General features: G+C 38.4%; 1 protein-coding gene across 3 annotated transcripts in view; it reads right to left on the reverse strand.

The window, feature by feature from the left end:
* ZFR (zinc finger RNA binding protein) overlaps positions 1-18,035 on the reverse strand; it is a 47,216-nt gene that overhangs the window by 11,134 nt on the left and 18,047 nt on the right. For 2 of the 3 annotated variants that reach the window (XM_074532287.1, XM_074532289.1), the window contains exons 3-15: positions 17,366-17,648; positions 15,787-15,931; positions 14,767-14,985; positions 13,342-13,592; positions 11,754-11,945; positions 9,333-9,633; positions 8,189-8,382; positions 6,725-6,844; positions 6,062-6,207; positions 5,536-5,698; positions 3,805-4,010; positions 3,444-3,594; positions 1,942-2,083 (exon numbers count right to left, since the gene is read on the reverse strand). In XM_074532287.1, coding sequence (XP_074388388.1) covers positions 1,942-2,083; positions 3,444-3,594; positions 3,805-4,010; positions 5,536-5,698; positions 6,062-6,207; positions 6,725-6,844; positions 8,189-8,382; positions 9,333-9,633; positions 11,754-11,945; positions 13,342-13,592; positions 14,767-14,985; positions 15,787-15,931; positions 17,366-17,648 — 2,513 coding nt within the window. The remainder of the gene's footprint in view (positions 1-1,941; positions 2,084-3,443; positions 3,595-3,804; positions 4,011-5,535; positions 5,699-6,061; positions 6,208-6,724; positions 6,845-8,188; positions 8,383-9,332; positions 9,634-11,753; positions 11,946-13,341; positions 13,593-14,766; positions 14,986-15,786; positions 15,932-17,365; positions 17,649-18,035) is intronic. The other variant, XM_074532288.1, reaches the window with a different exon arrangement.

Raw genomic sequence — 18,035 nt, forward strand, 5'->3', positions numbered from 1 at the left:
CTTAACACCTGAACTAGCTCCCCAAGCGAGCTAAGGAAAATGAAAACTTCAAACCAATGTAAGACACAGAGCATGAGAAGCTGCAGTAAGAAAAACACAAACACATACTGTTACTCTGCAGCAAATAAGCAGCAGTCTTCGGAATAAGGAACTTCTTTGCTGCAATAATTGGCAATTCAGTCTTCTATTTGCTCCAGTTTCAAAAGTGAACTTTTCTGCACATCCATTTTATACTGCTCAGTGTCTTGAAGAGAAATCTAACTTGATTTTGTTTGCCTAGAGGCAGTACTGCATTCAGCAGTGAATAAACTCACAAAGATAATTTAACTCAAGTGTGGGTCAGACAAAAATACAGATTTGTTTCCTTTTGGCGGCATAACTTAGGGGACTGATGGTAGTAATTTGAAATTTGTTTTACTTTTAGTCTTCATCACAGAATTTTGGGCCAGAAACCACTTAGTTGAATTGAGTATAGTGGCAGGAATCAATATGGCACTTCTGCACAGTACATCAAGAAATACACATGGTGTTTAAGGTTCATTTCATTAAACGGTTAGTCTAATTTAATGATAAAATGCTTTTTTAAAAAATAAACTTGATTCAGCCCAGAGTCACGTTATACTCAGATAGTCCAAAACCAAGTAAAAATGGTTGGGTGTGACAGTACACATACAAAGCCTTTATAGCTAGGAATAAAATGAACAGCTTAAAACAAAAGCACTCTAAGACTCTTTGGAAGTCATCCAAACCACAAAATGCATGTTGAAAATTTTTCTTTCTGATTATGTAGGATGACTTTGTTAACATAGCTTGCTTATAAATGCACTAGTCACAGCTACAGGACACTTAGTAATGCAATATAAAAACCTCAAGTGTTTTAGAGGACATGTAGTGATGAGATGAAATCTAAAAAAAAACCTCAGTGGCTTATATAAATACGTATATACACAAGCACATGTATACATACACACATAAAATTTCTTTCAACCTGTATATGAGAAGTCTTAAAACAGCCTCAGATTTCCTATTTGTAGGTTCACTGTCAAACACCAGAACCCTGTTTGCTATGATCTCTTTCAACTATGAAAATACAGGATTAAAAGGAAACAAAAGTTAATTTTATCTGACCCGTAAATAAAAAGAACCAATGTACTGCAGACATTAATCATGCTTGTTGGCTTAAAAGCTTTTGGAGCTTTGAAAGTGTTACAGAACAGACCCTAAAGCAACACTGCTGGCACCAGAGAAACTGTGGACTTCACAAACATAAATTGATTCCCAAGCTCCACCTTCTGCTTCAGCTCAACGACAAAGCCATTTCTTATTGTACTAGTTGGGTTTGCCAGTTGGATAGTAGAGTGATTGTAATACCAGGAGCCTAAATATACTCAAAAAGCATTCCAGACCAAAAAAACAACCTCAGAGAGCTGGAAAAAATCGCATTATCTTTTAAAGTTAAAAGCACTGTTACTGTCAAAAGTACTGTAAAAGTGCATTTTAAGTGGCACTATTCAGAATGTCTAAGTGATGGTAATACTGACCCAGTTCGAACCCAAAAACCTCTGATTTGATTTTCTAAATCCATATAATCTTTCTCTTAAGGCAAGACTGCTCTAGAAAGCCAGTTTATAGCCGCTTGCTATAAAATACTTAGTTTTCCACATAATTTTAAAAGGGGGGAAAAAAATCAAGCTTGTACCTTTTCCAGAAAGCTGAGGTTGGACATAAAGTTAGAAATTTTAAAAATTAAATAAAAGCATCATATACACAGTTATTTTAACCAACTGTTTTCTACTGAGACTGGTTGTTGAAAAACAAAGTTTTGATCAAATATGTGTGCCAGCATGTTGCCTTCCAGGACCTTAGTGCCATCTTAAGCAGAATAGATAAACATAAAAAAAACAGGTGAGAAATAAGTAACATCTTTAACAACTTCCCAACCTCCATCCCTCATGTTCTCTTCCCGAATGACTGGAGATGTCAGTGTGATTGTAACTTGCATTTTGGGTTCCACACACGAATTTAAAATTATTGCTGCTTCTGGGACTGCACACTTGATATCGTATTTCTCTGGACTTATTACCTAAATATCGAGAAACAGAAATTTCTATTAGCATGTGGCCATTAAAAGTAACAGGAAGAAATAGGATTCCAACATACTCTTTTTCCAACAGAAAGACAGAAACACAACATAATTATATGAAACAGATACCTATGTAGCCATAGAACCACACTACACAGTATAAAGATATGTGGACTTGCATATTGTTTCCAAATTATTAATGCAAATATACAACCAAGCAGTTAGAATTTAAAAAAACTGCCCAGAAAGGAAATAAATAGACATTATATAACAAGAATCTTGATGGTTTTGAAATAAAGAAAAGCCTTAGAGCCAATTAAAATGTCAGCAGGGTGTTTCTCACTGGAACACAGAAGTCTTTGAAAAGCAAAGATGCTTATTTTTCAAGCTCACAATTACAAATGGGTATTGCTAGGTATATTCTGTGCTTTGGTGTCACAACATGCTAAGAAAAAAGGGCAAGATAAGCACCAGGGAAAAAAATGTAAGTCTGACTAATAAAGTGTTTATTTTTAATTGCTTTTTGCAATTTTATTTAATAATTCTAAATAGCCCCAAAAGAAAGCTGTAGGCCCGTCTGTGACCACCTTCTACATACTTGGTGAGAACATTTCCACGAAGACAGACCAAGATGTCCATTTGTTAAATTTACTTCTGCTCTGTTACTTCAAAGAAGAGCAAACTTGAGACTATTTTTTCAATAATGTGATCCTGCTAAAGCTTCTATCATGCCAGTGATTCTGTCAAGCATTTTACTAGACTGCATTGAAATACTGGTGCTGTGACAAGCACTCTACAGTGACAGGCTTTGTTCAGCAGAAGAGCAGACACTTTATACTTTCTTGTGGAAATACAAAGGGTTTGTATTTCAGTGAATGGTCTAAGACTGCACGTTTACTTTTTTAAACAGTCTAAATTCTAAAAACCCCACACTAGATTTAGCTGGCTAATTTTGAACAATAAAGCACTGACACATACAATAAGGAAACAAGATATAAGTACAAAAAACTGGCATTAATGGAGAACTTTGACCTGAGGCAGCAGATGTGCTGTAATTATCTCTACTGCTAGTAACTGATTAAGGATCTTTCTTGTGCTCATTTCTATTTCCCAAATAAAAGAAATCTGTTAAATGGTGATTGATACTACACACTGCTAGAGCATACGCTTGTATGGTCACAATATGGAGGAAGCAGAACATGCAGCAGTTTCTGAATTCAGATTAAAACACTCAGGAAATGGAAAGAAGCTGAACTATGTCATGTAGCAGCACAGTGAGTCCTGCTGATATTTAACTTGAGGACAGATTTTCACAGTATTTCTACAAAAAGTCAAATCCAAAAATCTAAATTCTACTTACTGCAAGTTGCTTAGGGAGGCTTTCAGCAATACGACTGAGTAATGTCTTGGAGGGCTTCTCAGCACACAACAAAACAAGATTGACATTTCGGTCTCCACGGAGCAGCAAACCTTTAGCCAAAACGCCCACCCGTAAAACGCCTTTCAAAGCTCTGTGAATTGTAGTTAAAAGTTGCATTTAAAATAATAATGTAAAAATCGTAAAAATAATCCTGAAGATAGAAAAGTAAAATAAAATTGTACTCCACATCTTTCTGAGACTTCAAAATACTGCATAAAAGCACAAAGAAATGAGATCCTAAAAACACTGATAACAGGGTAAGGAAAAACAAGAAAATTCTTTAAAAGTAATTTAAAAATACCTGTCTTTACTGCCATCCTTTTTGTCATCTCCCTCTTTGTTCTTGCTTTTTTCGTGATCAGTCATGCTGTCAGAAACCAGCTTCAAAGCACGCTCAGTAATAGAAACAATTTTTTGGACTGCCTGAAGTTCCTCCTCAGTTGGATATATAGCAGCATGCTTGGTCATCACGTAGCGGTCGTCAGAGGAGTCAGGGCGGCGCAGAGGCTGAACAGACATAAAAAGTGTTCTTCTGAAACCTGGGTGCACTTCCAAGTTCACAAATGAGACAAAATACCAAAACCCAAACATGTGGCTAAGTAACAGAATAGTCAAACCTCACATCACTGAAATTAACAAAACATGAAGTTTCCTCAACAGCCTACACTGTCACAATCAATCATGTCTGAAAAGACACAAAGTGTATCAAAATTAAACTAAGGCCAAATCCCAAGATCAGAGGCACTCCTCAACTGGGAAATACTTGGATATTGCTGCAAAATGAAGTATTCATTCTTTTGTACAATCACAGGATTGTACAGGATGACCTCAAAAGGTCATCTAGTCCAATCTCCTGTTCAAAACATGGTCAGCGGTAAGACCACATCATGTTGCTCAGGGCTTTAGCCCGTTAGTTTTTGAAAACCTTCAAAGATGGTGGCTGCACAACACCTGTACAAAAAAAAAGATTTCCTGTATTCACTCTACATCTCCTTTGTGTTTGCTTAAGCTGGATGTATCTCACCCTCTCATGACTATAAAGCGCCTGTCTCCTTTATAAAGCACAGCTATTAGAAGGCTGCTCTGTCCCACTGAAGCTCTCTCTTCTCCAGGCTGAACAATCTCAAGATGCCTCAGCTTCTCCTCACAGGGCAAGTGCTCCAGACCCCTGAACATCTACCACTATTCTGAGTCCATTATAGTTTATGTATCTTGTACTGGAAAGCCCACAATGAAATGTAGCATTGAAGTTAGGGTCTAATGAAAGCTGATCACTTCCCTTAATGTGCTCCTGTTCAAGCCCAGGTAGCTGCTGGCCCTGTTGCCAGGGCACACTGCTGGCACATGCCCACTGCTGTTTGCCAGGACCCCCAGATCCCTTTCAGCAGAGCTGCTACCCAGCCTCAATCAATGCAAGGGGCTCTTCCTTTCTGAGTGCAGCATTAGGCACTTGTACTTGCAGAATTCCATAATGTTCCACTCCTACAGCCCACCTAGGTGCCTCTGGATGGTGGCCTTGCCATCCAAGGTATCAGCTATTCTCCCCATCCCAGCGTGATTCAGGTTCATGCCAGCTGCAAACCTTCAGATCCTTGATAAGGTGCTTTTCAGTCTAATGCCAGAATCAACCCATGTGCAGTGTGGTACTGCACTTCACACTGCTAGAATATGATGCACCATTAACCATTATTCGCAAAATCTGAGAGCCCAGATACTTTTTATCCATACATTTGTCCACAATTAGGTAAATAATATTGTATAACACAATCAAATGAAATATAGAAAAATTGAGTATGACTTGTGTTTCATAAGAAGCAGTATTTAAAGCATCCTCTTGTCATTTCATTGGACTTCTTTTGGAGGACTAGTACACCTACACTATTTCATTAGCATATAATTTCTTCCTCTCTTTTCCAAATCCTTTATTAAGAAACACCAGACACAAGTGCAGTAGCACTGAGTAATTTTATATTTCTTAACTGTGCCTCCTGGTAAGAATGGTTACATTTTTTTCTCAAGGTAAGAAACTCACTGCTGGTCCTTGGGGTTGAGGAGGCATTCCAGGTCTAACCCCCAGCAGACCTAGTGGTCCTGGAGGGCCATGAGGATATCCTCCATCTGGTATTCTGCGACGGTCATCCCAGTGATGCTGCTCTTCCTCCATTCTCCTCCAGTACATGTCCTCTTCATATCTCCTGAAGTGCATCAATCAAAGTAATCTTTTTATACAGCAGTTAATACTTGACACTGCTCTAGAAAGATTCTTCTCTGTCTTCAACAACTTCTAGCAGCCATAAGCAAATACCAATGAAGGGATGGTAACAACATGAATTATTGTTGTAAAAGTAGGTCCACATTTACGGAAAAGTAATTCTACTAACTCTGCATTACTCAGAAGGATTGAAGAATAGCAAACAAAAATCCCAGTGAGAGAATGACAAGTTAAAACACAACAGTATAGAGCTCCCTAAAGTATTTAAAATAAGTAACTATGGAGCTTAGTTTCAGACAATCTGACAGCAGGTTGTCACATTCATTCATGAAACATAATGCATTACCTCATTTCCATCCTCCAGCGTTCCTCCTCTTCTCGCCTTCTCCAGTATTCTTCTTTCTGCATCTGTTTTCTCATCTTCTCTTCCTGAATTTTTCTTGCTCGAATACTGGGCTTCACTTCTACTTGTAAGTCTGGGTTTACTTTTTTCTAGATCAGAAAAGTAATGAATTAAATGTTGCTTTCCTGTCCTCATCTCAAGGCTATGGAGTAGTTCTGGCATATTTAACATACACTACTCCATCTACAATAAAATCAAAAGGAGTAAAATGCAGTTTTAGAACTGCACAAATGCACTTATCCTTAAAAAGTCTGCAACACAAAGAGTGTGTGCTGTTTATCCTACCAAAAACACTGAGCAATACTTTTTTATACTCTTTAAACTTCATGGTAAACAACATAAAGAACCTATTGCTGCTTCACTTCACTAAGCATCGCTTAGACTATAAGCAACACTCGAAACATTTAAAAAAGCCTCAACCAAAACAATTTCATAATTTGCATTGTTCTTTTAAGACTACATTGCCTATGAAATATATTTCTCTTTTTTTACATGCTGTTTACTCAGAGTGCCTACTTTTGTCTAATCTTCAAACCTAAGAGCAGGTGACAAGACCAGTTAGCTGATATGTGGTTGACTTTCAGAGAGAAGCATTAGCATTTTTACCTTGTACTGAAGTCTGTGCCGCCGCCCTTTCAAATGCATCTCCTTGGCATTAGGATCATTGAAACTGCATTCACAGAGTTTACAGTGAAAGCGGATCACCTTTCCTTCATCATTCCTTACCTGGAAAATAAAGTTATTACATATTTGGTCATTTTTTTTTATAAGGCTGATATAAAATTAAATTATCTATTAATCAAATAATCCAGTGCCACTGGATAATGTCTATCTGTCCTAAAACATGTTAAGAAGTTCACACAATAACTGAAAGAAGGCAAAACAGAAAAGTAGAACCTTCATTTCTGACAGACACATCACTGTGCTTGGTAATGAGCAGGGAACAAGGTCCTTCCATTTCAATGAGTACACAGCTCTAAATTCAAACCTGAACATAGTGAGCTAATAAATCACAGATCTGTGTATCATGCCAAATTCACATCAGAGCTGATCCACCTATGTCATACCAACCGCATGAAGAAAAAAGAAATATGCACAACACAAAAATGTAAACATATGCACAAGCCTTTGTAGATTCAATGCATTGTCAGTCTTATCTTCAAGGAGAACCCAGAGAATTACAGTCAACCCCATCTTGATCTCTGGGAAGGCAATGGAGCAACTAATCCTGGAAACAATTTCCAGGTACAATGAGGGCAAGAAAACCATCAGGAGCAGTCAGAATGACTTCACCAAGGTGAAGGCCTGGCAGATGAAGGCCGAGCAGTCAAGATTGTCCCTATGGACTTCAATAAAACCTTGGACACAGTCTCACCACAATATCCTCTAACACAAACTGCTAATGCATAGGCTGGATAAGTATACAGTGAGCTGGACTGAAAGCTGTCTGGACAACCTGGCCAAGGGTAGTGATCTGCAGAATGAAGCCCAGTTGGAGGCCAAGAGCCAGCAATGCAGCCCCTGGATCAATACAGTCCTGTAACATCTTCAGTAATGCTCTGAGTGATCGAGGTGAATGTATCCTCAGCTAGTTTGCTGACGACATAAAAAACTAAGAGGAGGAGATGATATACCAAAGGGTTGCATCGACATCCAGAGGGACCTCAACTGTCTCACCTAGTGAAGAGGAGGCTGAGGGGGATCATATCAGTGCATATGAATACCTGGAGGAGGGGTGCCAAGAGGACACAGACAGACTTTTTTCAATGGTGCCTAGTGCCAGGACCAGGGCAAATTAGCACCAAGTGAAAAATAGCTAAACATCAGAGCACTCTGTTTTATTGTGACTGACTGTGCTCTTGCACAACTGCTCAGGGAAGTTATGGAGTCTCCATCCTTTGACATTCTTAAAAAACATCTGGACATGTTCTTGGGTGATTGGCTGTAGGTGGTCCTTCTTAAGCAGGGTGACTGAACCAGGTGATCTAAAGAAGTCCCTGCCAACCTCAATCACTCCATGATTACGTTCACTATAACAGTTAAAAATAATACATATTTTCATATTAATACCTCCTCCACATAGTCATGGCCCACTGGTTGGACATCACTTTGCAAGGCAGCAAGAGTTGTGGGAGTCACTGGTTCAGCTGCTGTGTCAGGCTTTACTTCCTGTGTTTGCACTGTAGCAGCAGGAGGTGTTTTAACACTTTCGGCTGATTTCATTTCTTCCATTTTACTTCCTGTTGTCTGAAGCTTATTACCACCTAGAAATCACAAACAAAAGTTAAATTATTGCTCTTCATAAAATGAGAATGTGATTAAACATAATGTGCAAACTGAAGATTTTATTTGCAAATGCCTATGATTTGAGCAAAGAATTATAGGTCTTTTAAAATCTATTGGATTTTAAAATCACACAAAACTTAAATATATTTTCAATACAATTAAACATTTTAACAGTAAATTTAACAACATTCAGGTTACTTAAACACTGAAGTCGTTTATTCCAACAAGAAAAACTTCTGCTTTATAAAACTGCCATTTTTGTTATTTTTTTTCCTGCTTTTTCAAGGGACAGGACTGAAACAACTTTTTCAAGGGACAGGACTGAAACAACTCAGAAAATGTATTTTAATAATCTCTTTTGTTGTTATTTTGTAAATTTATATATTTAAAAAAACAGTACTTCAAAACTTTATAATGTTTATACTAGCAAAGGCAGTATACTCCTAGCATTGCAGCTGTATAGTTCTTTCCTTGAAGAGCAGGGTAGCTTATTGTGGAACAGCTGCTTCCCATCTCTGTTACGTTTAGTTCAAAGTGCACATGGTCAGTTTTCCACTGAAAAAGGATGTTTCAGCTGCCCATCACAAACTGCCAATCTACTGCATGTGCATTAACAGCCCAGGCTGTGAGCTGAAATTAGGACTGTAAACTGCAATACTCCAGCAGCAGCTACATAAGAAACCAAAGGTGAGAGGCTTCTTATGAAAGTGGGAAAAGTATTCAGGAGGGGCTAGGTGGAGACAACTGGGCAGAAAACACCAACATCAATTTTGAAGCAAAACTTTTATAGAAATTCTCACTTATCAGTAATTCCCTTAAACACAGCAGAGTAACTCATGCATGGAGTTACCTAAATATATTTGTGTCTGCTACACTAGTTCTTAAGAAAAATTAACAGAATAGGTTAGGTTTCAAAATAAAGACTGACTTCTGTACTTGCCCACAAAGTTAATTTTCGGTGTAGATATTTTCTTTACTGCTATGTTAGCAGCAGTTGAAGATGTTTTGTTGTTGGATGCAGTGTTAAGTGTGGTGTTTGCCGTGGGAGTAAGAACTTTCACTGCAGAGGATGCAACAGAGGAGTTCACTGTACTGCTGCTGGTTGCTATGTTTGAAGCAGAGGCCGTTGGTTTGGAAGCCGATGTGGATGTCGAGGATGTGGCTTGGGTAACCACATTTGGTTCAGTCGAAGGAATGGGTTTGCCAAGTTTTGTATGCAACTTTACTACCTGTAAGTAGGAAGAGAAATTCATAACATGATCTCTCTGAGATACATTATTTTTACAGCTATCACAAACAAAAATATCAATATCTAAAAAAAATCAATATAAATAAAGAGTTAGCTTGTTTTTTTACAAAAAGTGGTCTTAGGAAAGAAAAAAAGACGGATGTGTAAAAGCTCTTATCACCTATAACAGGGAAATAGGCACTTGCTATCTTACATTGCTTACTCCCTTTAGAAATCCAGGCATTTATTCCCACAACTGTTTAGATAATAAATACCACAAGCTTACAACTCAGGATAAGTTCAAGAATACATTTTGCTCTTAGTGTTTCAATGTATCTGTTTTGTTGTCTGGTCACTTTTTAGTCTCCTTCAAAAGGACAGAACATTTAAATATTTTGGTTCAAAACAATATTTGTAACTAAGAGTCATTTAACTCAGCTTCAGCAACACTCTGTCTTTTGATTGCTACATTTCAAGAGTCTTCATCTTGAAAGACATTACACGTTATTTAGCCAAGCAGAAGAGAATCCTTAGGCAAATGCCTTCCATTTTTCCCTTTTTTTCTAATGTTTAGAAATAGTTAAGGAGGATTCAAGAGGTATTTCAGAGCTCTTCAGTATCTCATAGAAAGTAAAGAGGTACATGCTTATTAGCATTAATAAGCACAGGCCTTTCTATAATATGTCTCTCATGGAATAATACTTCTTTTTGGTGTCTTCAGATGGTGTTTTTCACCATCTGAAAAAGCAATGCAAGTAATCTATATGAAAAAAATATGCAAGATCAAAACTAAAGACTGAGTGTTGAAAACAGCAGTAAAAAAATATAAACCTGTGAGACATGCCTTAAACGTGAACATATACATAATCATGATATGCACACAACTATTCAAATTAATTTTTTAGGCTTTTGTTCTTATTTTTTATGCTCCCAATCAGAATACTGACATGTTAATGTCACACAATAGTATAAATTTAAACTCAAGCAACTGTTCAAAATTACTTTTTTCCAGTAGAATGCACACAGTTCTTTAGTTACCACAGCAAATGGAGTCCTTTGTGATACCATTTTCACACTGGTGAAAGAACCTAAACCCAGCAATGGCTTGCAACTATGACAAAAGGAAACTATATCCAAATATAAAAGGATAATATATACTATACTGCATATACCTATAGAGTTGTGTTATGGAGCACAACCCAAGAAAGTAACAGCTCAGTTTACTAAAGGAAGAACACTGGACAAGTTCTGTAAAGTCTCTCTAAATTTTGATTTTTGCTCTTAGAGGAAGATAATTTTAAACATGTTATGAGATTTATTTATTTTAGTAGGAAAAACGTTAGTGATGCCTGTGTCCTGAGACGTAAGGAGCTATAAAAGCAGGGTATTAATACTGTATTTGTTAGTGGCATTAATCTTCCCAGAGTTATAAGGAAGATCTGTAATTTCTAAACACATATCCTACCTATCATTGCACTTAGTGTTGTATGGCCAAGTTTAAAACACAGGTCACACATTTCTCAGTGCAGCCCACAGTTTTTATTCCAAGATGCCCACAAAAGAGCACCCAGACAATAAGAAAAACACATGTACCATAAGTTTTCTAAACATAGTCATTATAAAGTCTACTACAGGACATTGTTCCTTGCTTCCAGAGGACAGTTTTCTTTGTAGGAACCATCAAAGAATGATGCCTGTTCTTTGCACTGGCTTAGCTTACAGTGTTTCAAAGTGCACTGGAAGATTGACTGTCCGAGCCAGACAAGTAAGATTAATCTCAAGAACAGTCTTGAGAAGAATTAGGGGGCACAAGCATACACATCCTCAACGGTACCTTTCCCTCATCTTACTCCACACCGTCTTCCTATGATTTGGGTGATATCCTAATATATGCTCTTTTCATTGATGCCATTGCAATATTTTCCCCCTTTTTTTTCAACAATGCCCTTCTAACAGTGAGCCTAAAGACAAATTTGAAAGGAAAAGAAGAACTAAAATTTTTAAATAAAATAATTTAAATTATACTTGTTTTGCATATTTTCTCCTTCCTTAAAATGATAAAAATGATGAGGAGAAATGTATATACTGACTTGCATGGCAAGAACAAGAGAAATCTCTTACTTTCTGATGCTTGGCTCCACGGATATGGGCAGCATAAGCATCTGCCCCGGTACAAGACACATCACAGAGCTCACAGCGCAACTGATTCTGAGTTCCTCGAGCAGAAGTACTGTTGTTGGTGGTGTTCTGGGAAGCTTTTAATGCTGCTTCTTTCTTTTTGTGTTTCTGGCCTTCTAAGTGTTCTTTGTAAGTCTGTTTAAATAAACAAAACACACAGTAAGCTGTCTTTGTACTGCTGGTTCATCATTCCCGTGAATACATGTAATACAGAACATGGCAGAAAACACATTTTACCTAGCAAGTGCCTCCTACACTGAACATTTCTGTGGTATGGCATGCATTAACAGGCCACTTCTAAGACCAGAACATTTTCTTCTCCAGCAACAGGATCCCACACTTAGGTAAAACAATACAGGTTTTTCTCCTCTAACTTCTCAACTTCCCAATCAAGTAGTGGTCAACAGTCTCACACCACTGAAAAGTTGACAGGATGAGAAACTGCAGTTTCCTACATTGCATTAAATTATTCTTGATTTCCAGCTTCCATCAAACTTTAAGTGTATCCAGATAAACAGAAAAATCAATTTAAAAGAAGGTGGGGCACAAGTAAAGCTGTACTGAAAACGAAATGCAGAAGTTGGTATTAGTTCCTATATCAACACTGGCAATCTACACAGACAGGGTAGGATATAATGACATGTTTATCTAAAGTAAAAGAACTGTTTAGCCAGACTCAGATATAAACATTCTGCATGATTTTTTATCCACTTTCTAGACACTTTTACCCACCATGACACTAAACCGGGAAATTGGAATATAATGAAGAATAAATTTTCAGGTTTCCCATTCACTAAACTTGTGTAATTCCAAAGCTTTCAAAACAATATTTTCTAAGAAGTTTCCTATGCTAAAAAAACAAACCACATTCAAAGTTTCCAATAATTCTGAAGTCAGGTGAAGCTCCTCTGTACAAGCTCAGGGGATGTATCTTTATGTCTTCCAACAGGAGCTCTTTCTATAATAGTATGCATTCTTATTTCATTATTCCTTTAGTACAAGTATAGAATCAGGTCTAAAAATTAACAAATACTCTTAATTAGAGGGATGGAGCACCCCTCCTATGAGGAAAGGCTAAGACAATTTGGTTGTTCAGCCTGGAAAAGGCTTTGGGGTGACCTAACTGGGACCTGCCAGTACATAAAGGAAGATTGTAAGAAAGATGGAGAGAGACCTTTTACAAAAGCATGGAGTGACAGGAAAAGAGGCAATAGCTTCAAACTGAAAGAAAGTTTAGGTATTAAGAAGAAATTCTTTATGGTGAGGATGATTATGCACTGGCACAGCTGCCCACAAAAGCTGTGGGTGCCCCATTCCTGGAAGAGCTCAAGGCCAGGCTGCATCAGGGGCTCTGAGCAACCTGCTCTGGTGAAGGTGTCCCTGCCTACAGCACAGAGCTTGGACCAGATGGTCTTCAAGGTCCTTTCCAACACAGGCCATTCTGCAATTCTATGACTCTTAAGAGGGTAAGGTTTTTTAGCTCAAGAAGTTTATTCATAAAGTATAGTAGAATAATACATAATACAGATACCTGTGGTCCAGCACAGCTGATCTTACAAACGTCACAGTAGTGGATTTGGGGTGGTTTGGGAGGCTGTTTTGGTTTCAGTTGCTTATTTTGGAATGGTGCCTTTTTAGTAAAGGTGGTCCCTGTCCAAGCAGCTGTCGCAGCAGCAGCCGCAGCTGCCGCTGCCGCCTGTTTCTGTTGTTGCTGCTGCTGCTGTTGGTAATAGGACGATGCAGCTGAATACACTGCAGCTTCATAGCCAGAATACGAGGTACCTGAAAAGTGAAAATAAAAACAAATGTTACATCACCATATTTAATGTATCAATTACATAATGCACTAATTCAAATCATGTTGCATAACAGTTGAGAGGCAAGGCAAGATGTAATTAATTCACTGAGGTCTTGTCAGGCAGTCTTGAATTTGGTTTCGTGTTTCACAGTAGACAAATATACAGCCAACAATTGTGTGGGAATATATTAAATTCTAGACACATCTTTGCAGACACACAGTTAAGTTAGATATAGCAAAGCATCCCTAGAGAATGTACGAAAGTTCCTGGTGCATCTGGTAAGATTGGGTATGATTGAACAAAAATTTTAATGAAAGATTTAGCAAAGGCTACATGAAGCAAGCAATCTTCTAGAATCTGATTTGCTGTTCATGTTTCTAAATGGCAAGGACTGATAATATAGAGAGGAAGGGAAAAAAAATGAAGATAAAAGACAGAACATCTAGTGCTATTACATCCTATTTCAGTGATTTAAGTTGTTTTGGTATAGAGAAGATGTTCCACTCACTAAAACCTGGCTAATACAGTCCCTGACTTCTAGCTGAGTAAATCAAGGAAACTAGGCTCTGTCTCAAGGAAGTACTAAAATCCCTTTTTAAGCAAGAAACAAAAGAAAACAAAAAGTTCAGGGTAGGTATAACATGCCAGTTAATTACCATCTATGGCTATGAAGTTACCATATTTTCATCTTTAACTATGTTTTGGATTCCTAATGGTTGAATAAAGTCTTTCCAGCACACATTTCTTATTCCATTTTGGGTCAGGACAGCCCAAACTTACAAGATTTATACTGAACTGTTCCTCCCTGCCTCTGTAACTGCACGCACCCTTCCCATTTCCTGGGAGTAACATCTGTGTGGATGCATTTTGTTACATTTTGTATTCCCTGTTTATTCCTTTTCACCTTACAATGAGTCACTGCTTGGTAGCTATGTAAGCACTTTGTATATTCTCATATCTAACAAAATAGGTACGTAAGACATCAAAACTATTTTGAAGATGCCACAAAACATTCTGGCATAGCAATGACTGAACTGGTTGCTACCTCTCAGCAGACTACGATGTAATTGAGCCTGAAGTGCTAAACTTCTGAGCATTGAAAGCCTCTTCTGCAGCAACTTCAAAGATCCTAGCAAGAAAATATGCAAAATTCTTACCAGAGTAAGTTACTGCTGTTGTGCTGTACGTTGCACTCTGAGTATAGGATGGAACAACAGTGGCTGCAGCTGCCACTGGCTGCACAGTCGAGGACACCGGATATATGGAAAACGTCGTTGTTGCTGGACTTGGGGTTGCAGGTTTTATAGCTGTCACTTGCCGTGTTTGCTGGGCTTGGGTGTACTGAGTTGCCCCTTGGCTATATCCTGCTTTTGGAGCTAATGAAGAGAGAAAATACAAGTGTAGAAATATTGACATGTTTTAGTTGAGTGAAATGGAAACCATACTAAGGGAAAATTAACAACATGTTTCTGAAAAAATGTGTAAGAAGTGGGGGTTTGTTTTGGGAGTTTTGTTTCATTTGTTTTGCTTTTTAGCATATATTTGGTTGCTTTACTGTCATAGCTATGCATTTCATATAATGTATCTCAATCAAGTCACAGCTCACAGAAGTAAGCCTTAAAGTTATTTATTTGTTTTTAACCGTGCCATCATGTTTTTAACAGTTTTAAACAGGTTTTAAACAACCTTCCTATGTAACAGTTTTACTAGAATACTCCAAACCAAAGCACACCTAAACTTTCCTCGTAATTCTACATAAAAAAATACTACGCAGGATTCAGCTTTGTAGCAATCATGATACGAATAATTAAGAGAATTATATAAATGAAGAACCTAGAGAATCAAACGAGTATTTCTAACTGAGTAATCATCTGAACACAACACTGATTGTCTCAACTACTTCAGCAAGGTTTCTAGACAAATCAGCAGGAACTTTGCCTAGATGTATGTTTCAAGTATATTTAGTGGCAGTCCAAAATTAAGAGGCAGCTACTTATACCAATGTCAGAAGTGCTGAAGTTCTAGGCACAGAAAAACTATCCACGCAGTGACAGAGATTACGCGGCAAAACTTAAAACAGAAAAAGATAACGTGAAGCAGTCAAACAACTATTTTTAAGGCTTAAAGTAGTCAACAAGACTGTGAGTAACGAGAGCAGCTTGAATCATGCCACCCACCTGTCTGGTAGTAGGACTCAGCCACCGAGGGCTGTGGCTGGGCAGCAGCAGCCACGGCTGCGGCGGTCGCGGTTGGCTGCTGATAATATTGTTTGCTGTCGTACGCCACCGCTGGGGCGGTGGATCGAACGTAAGAGTAGGAATCCTAAGGATTCAAAACAGAGAAACCACCTGTAAGTATATGGCTTGAGTAATAGAAATTATCAGCAGAGTGGAATTAACAGCATACCATCTTCTGGCCTACTCAAGTAGAATAAAAACTTCTCATCTACATGTACAGTATATACAAATAAATGCATTAGAGAAAATTTAACTTACTTTCATAGATACTTCAGGCCTGAAACAGCCCTAGCTGCCCTTTACAGACTGAATACTGGAATTATCCTCATGCTATTAATCCCTTTCTCTACCAAATTATTTTTGAAAAGCATCTACTCTCAATAGTTTTTAATGACAGTATCAGATTCTATTTCTGTAAAATATTAAGAAAAAATCTACCACAGATCTCTACAAAACATGAATTTCTACAAGGGCCAATAAAATCTCAGGGGTAGAAACATAAGCCTGTATCAGCTTTAAAAATGTTACCATTAACAACATTTTTCTTAGTTAAATTTTTTGGAGAATGAAAGTGGTATTTTTAAAGCCTTTTTTACTTTTTGGTATCAACTAGTTCATTAGGGAAACGTAACTGGCCTTCAAAGGTAAGGCAAGTAGCTAATTTGATACCTTTACCACACAGAAGATCTCTAATAAGCTTAGAAGGGGATGCCTGGAAGCCACTACATGCATGTACATACATTCTCCCATTCTCTCCATGTTTATGGCAAAACACAAAGAGTTGATCAACTGAGGGGGAACACGGCATGACCTATTGGAGCTGAAATACACTAAGGTATTAAAATCCTTTTTAATTCCAAGAAATACAACAACAAAATCTTTTTTCGTCCAACCTGTGTAAACAGAAATTATTTTATTTAGTTTAGAGGGACTATTTTTTTTTCCAAAGGTATCTAATAACTGATCTCATAATATATAATGAGTTGCAGAAGCTATACAAAAGAACTGAGAACATGCAGCAATAATATAGTCCTTTCAAACAAACCAAAATGCTAATTAGAATCTAGATAATGCCCTGGTAAGTTCAGAATTAGAAAGGTGGAAAGCTATTGCAAGAAACATAGTATTTCAAGATGAAAGGGGACAGAGAGCAAAAGCTCTTTCACAAGAGCCTGTATCCACAGATGGTTAGGCAGGGATCTCAGAAGAGGATATCCAAAAAACTACCCACAGGGTAGTTTATCTCCTAGAGCAATCTTCTGACCTCATAGGCTTGGTATTACACTCCAGTGGCACCCAGGAATCTGACAAAGGAACCATTTCTACCTCTACTGAAATTTTTTACTGGAACAGTCTTTTCAGCTCCATGACCCAGTTTACTGCACACCAAGCCAACATCTACGCTAACAGAAGACAGCGCTTTTCTTTACAGCAGCAGTTGTGGAAAATCACATTTTCTTTTCCAAACAGGCTTCCACTTCTCAAAGCAGCTCTTAAAAATCACACAGCAGGAACCTACCTGGTAGTTCTGTGTGGTGACAGGAGGTGGTGGCGGCGGAGCCTCTTGCTGGCGCTGCGTGTAGCCGTAGTCTGTAGCAGTGTGTGCCGTGGGATAGCCCCCGTAGGCAGCAGCTGTGGCAGCAGCTGCCACGGCCACCGGGGCAGGCCTGGCCACCGCCACCGTGGCTGCGGCCGGGGCATAGGCTGCAGTGACCGTGTGCGCCGCCACCGGCGCCTGGTGGACAGTGTAGCTGGCAACTGTGGTTGGATGGGAATAGGCTACACCCGACGCTGGCTGCTGGCTGTATTGGCAGAAGACAGAAAGTAATTAATCCAATGCACAAAGCTAATGCCTATACATTTCAAAATCCCAGATTTGATTAATACTTTTCCTGTTCTACAGACAGATCTCGAGCAGCCTTCTATCTGTGCATACTCTTACTTAATGCCTTTTATTAACCATCTTCCATCCCCGTGAAAAAGGCTGTATCATTCTCTGATTTCTGCGGATGGACACATAGACCACAATCACAAAATATTAACAGACAGGAAGGTACATTAAAGACCATCTAGTCCCAACCTCTGCACCAATTCCTACTTGACCAGATCACTCAAGCCCAATGCTGCCAGGGTTGGGACACCCACAACCTCCCTGGGCAACCTGTTCCAGCTGTTTTGCCACTTTCAGA

This window comes from Zonotrichia albicollis, chromosome Z (genome assembly GCF_047830755.1).
Source record: "Zonotrichia albicollis isolate bZonAlb1 chromosome Z, bZonAlb1.hap1, whole genome shotgun sequence".
Taxonomy (NCBI): domain Eukaryota; kingdom Metazoa; phylum Chordata; class Aves; order Passeriformes; family Passerellidae; genus Zonotrichia; species Zonotrichia albicollis.